Source organism: Lagopus leucura, unplaced genomic scaffold (assembly GCF_019238085.1).
Source record: "Lagopus leucura isolate 7727_CA_CO unplaced genomic scaffold, USGS_WTPT01 36711-0_obj-0_obj, whole genome shotgun sequence".
In the NCBI taxonomy this organism is placed as follows: Eukaryota; Metazoa; Chordata; class Aves; order Galliformes; family Phasianidae; genus Lagopus; species Lagopus leucura.
The window spans coordinates 1-1,804 of NW_024966040.1; the positions used below are offsets into that span (position 1 = coordinate 1).

At 59.1% G+C, this 1,804-nt stretch overlaps 1 protein-coding gene across 1 annotated transcript; it reads right to left on the reverse strand.

Annotated features, from left to right (window-relative positions):
* Positions 1-140: 140 nt before the first annotated feature.
* On the reverse strand, positions 141-1,652 carry LOC122192398 (PHD finger protein 7-like; the record flags this gene model as incomplete). The annotated part of the gene is made up of 6 exons (XM_042892940.1): positions 1,610-1,652; positions 1,220-1,311; positions 1,026-1,127; positions 658-782; positions 339-501; positions 141-247 (listed from the first exon to the last, which is right to left on the reverse strand). Coding segments are annotated over exons 1-6 (632 nt in total), but the record flags the coding sequence as incomplete, so codon positions are not given.
* Positions 1,653-1,804: the final 152 nt, after the last annotated feature.

Consider the following 1,804-nt stretch of genomic DNA (forward strand, 5'->3'; position numbering starts at 1 on the left):
CCAACTCTACTTCCAGATTCTCTATGAAGCTGGGGCACGTGCTCATGAGACAGCCAAGGGCCAGACCTGCAAAGGCAGTCCCTGGGCAGGCTCAGCACAACAGCCTTAATGTCAGCCAAATTGTGCAGAAGGACACCAACCTGTATGGGATTCGGATCCCCAGAATGGCCATTTCTGCAAAGAACAGAATGCTGTCTCGACAAGCAGCGCACTGGAAGCACAAAGAGCCAGCAATCAAGGCCTGTTGCTGCAGGAGAAGCACAAGCAGGGTGAGTGTGAGCAGTGCCTGGTGCTGCTGAGCACCAAGCGTGCGTACAGGGTGAGGGGAGGGCTCCTACCTGGATGCAGCCCCGGTGGAACCAGGCATGTTGGCATGCTGGGCACACCAGGGTATGGTAGGACAAGCTGTCCCCCACAGGCTCAAGGCAGATGAGGCAGTTGGTGCCTTCTGCTGGAGCTTCAGAAATGTCCTGTTGAGGGCGGTGCTCCGGACAGAAGGTCCTGGGGGAAGAGGGAAGACGTGGTCACAGTGAGAAGTGCTGTGAGGAGGGCAGAGGAGCAGGAAGGAGCCTCAGGCCCTGCCTCTGTCTCTGGCAGGCTGCTGGGAGGCGTAAGTGCGGGTTCCTCCCTGGCTTGGCTGCTGCTGCCGGCCCTTACCAACGGTACCCAAAAAAGTGGGTGACACATTCCCCGTCCATGGCACAGGGCAGATGGAAGCTTCGCTGACAGCTTGTCGCCACGCATGTGATGGCAGCCCCCCTCTCGCCACAAACAAAGCATTGCTGGAAAGAGCAGAACAAATCCGTCAGCAACAGACCTCAGGGCCTCAGTGGCTGGCCCCGCACCTCTGGGCACAGCCAGCTGGGTCACATTCTACAAAGATGCCTAGCAGACAGGGCTCATCTCCTGTGGCAGCACTTTGTCGTGGAGGTGGTTGGAACGGCTGCTATTGCTTTCCTTGGTCCAGACTAAACTGGTGTGAGCCCCTCCTGGCACAAATCTGCCTGCTCCGTGCAGGTCCTCACCTGCTTGGTGGCCTGTTTGACTGCACGTCTGATGGCATCAACAGGGAGGCCCAAAGTTCCCGACTGCGTTGGTCTTGCTTCAGAAGGGATTTCGGCAAACTCCTGTAGGAGAGAAAAGAGCAGGACCTCATTAGGACAGAAAGGAAAGGAGCATCCCTGGTGGTAATCTGGAAGGAGCCCATGGGGGAACTCACCAAGCAGAACTCATGGACATGAATCCCACTTTCGGAAAGCATGTTCCCACAGATGTCCGGGTCGACATCTGCCCGGCCACACAGGATGCACACTGCAGAGGAGAGAGCAAATGTGAGCAGCGGTGAGCAGCTGGCAGGGCCAGGTGTCCCTGAGGGCCGTCGCCAGGGTCCTGCTCTGGAGCGGTGGAGGCGGTGGAGGGGAAGGGGCTGAGGCAAGGCCAAGGCAGGCACGGGCCAAGCCAGACCCCCTTGCCAAGGAGCAGAGGGGCCCTGCCTTGCGGCAGTTGGGGCATCCGTGCCTGTGCTTTCCTTGCCTCCCACCTGCAGACAGAGCCCCAGCACTCCTCTGCCTGTTGGCAGGAGCTGTGCACAGGGATGCTGTGCTCTCACCTGGCTCCTGCGAGCCAGAGGCCTTCCTCTTCCTATTGGACATGATTGTGCGTTGATAGCGAGCACTGCGAGAGTCCTTGCTCTCTCTGCGCCTCACCAGACCGCACTGACGCTCTGCCCGAGCCCGGCAGCCTTTGCTCTGCTCCAAGCTTCGTGCATCACAATGGCCGCTCTGTGACACCCACTGTGACATCA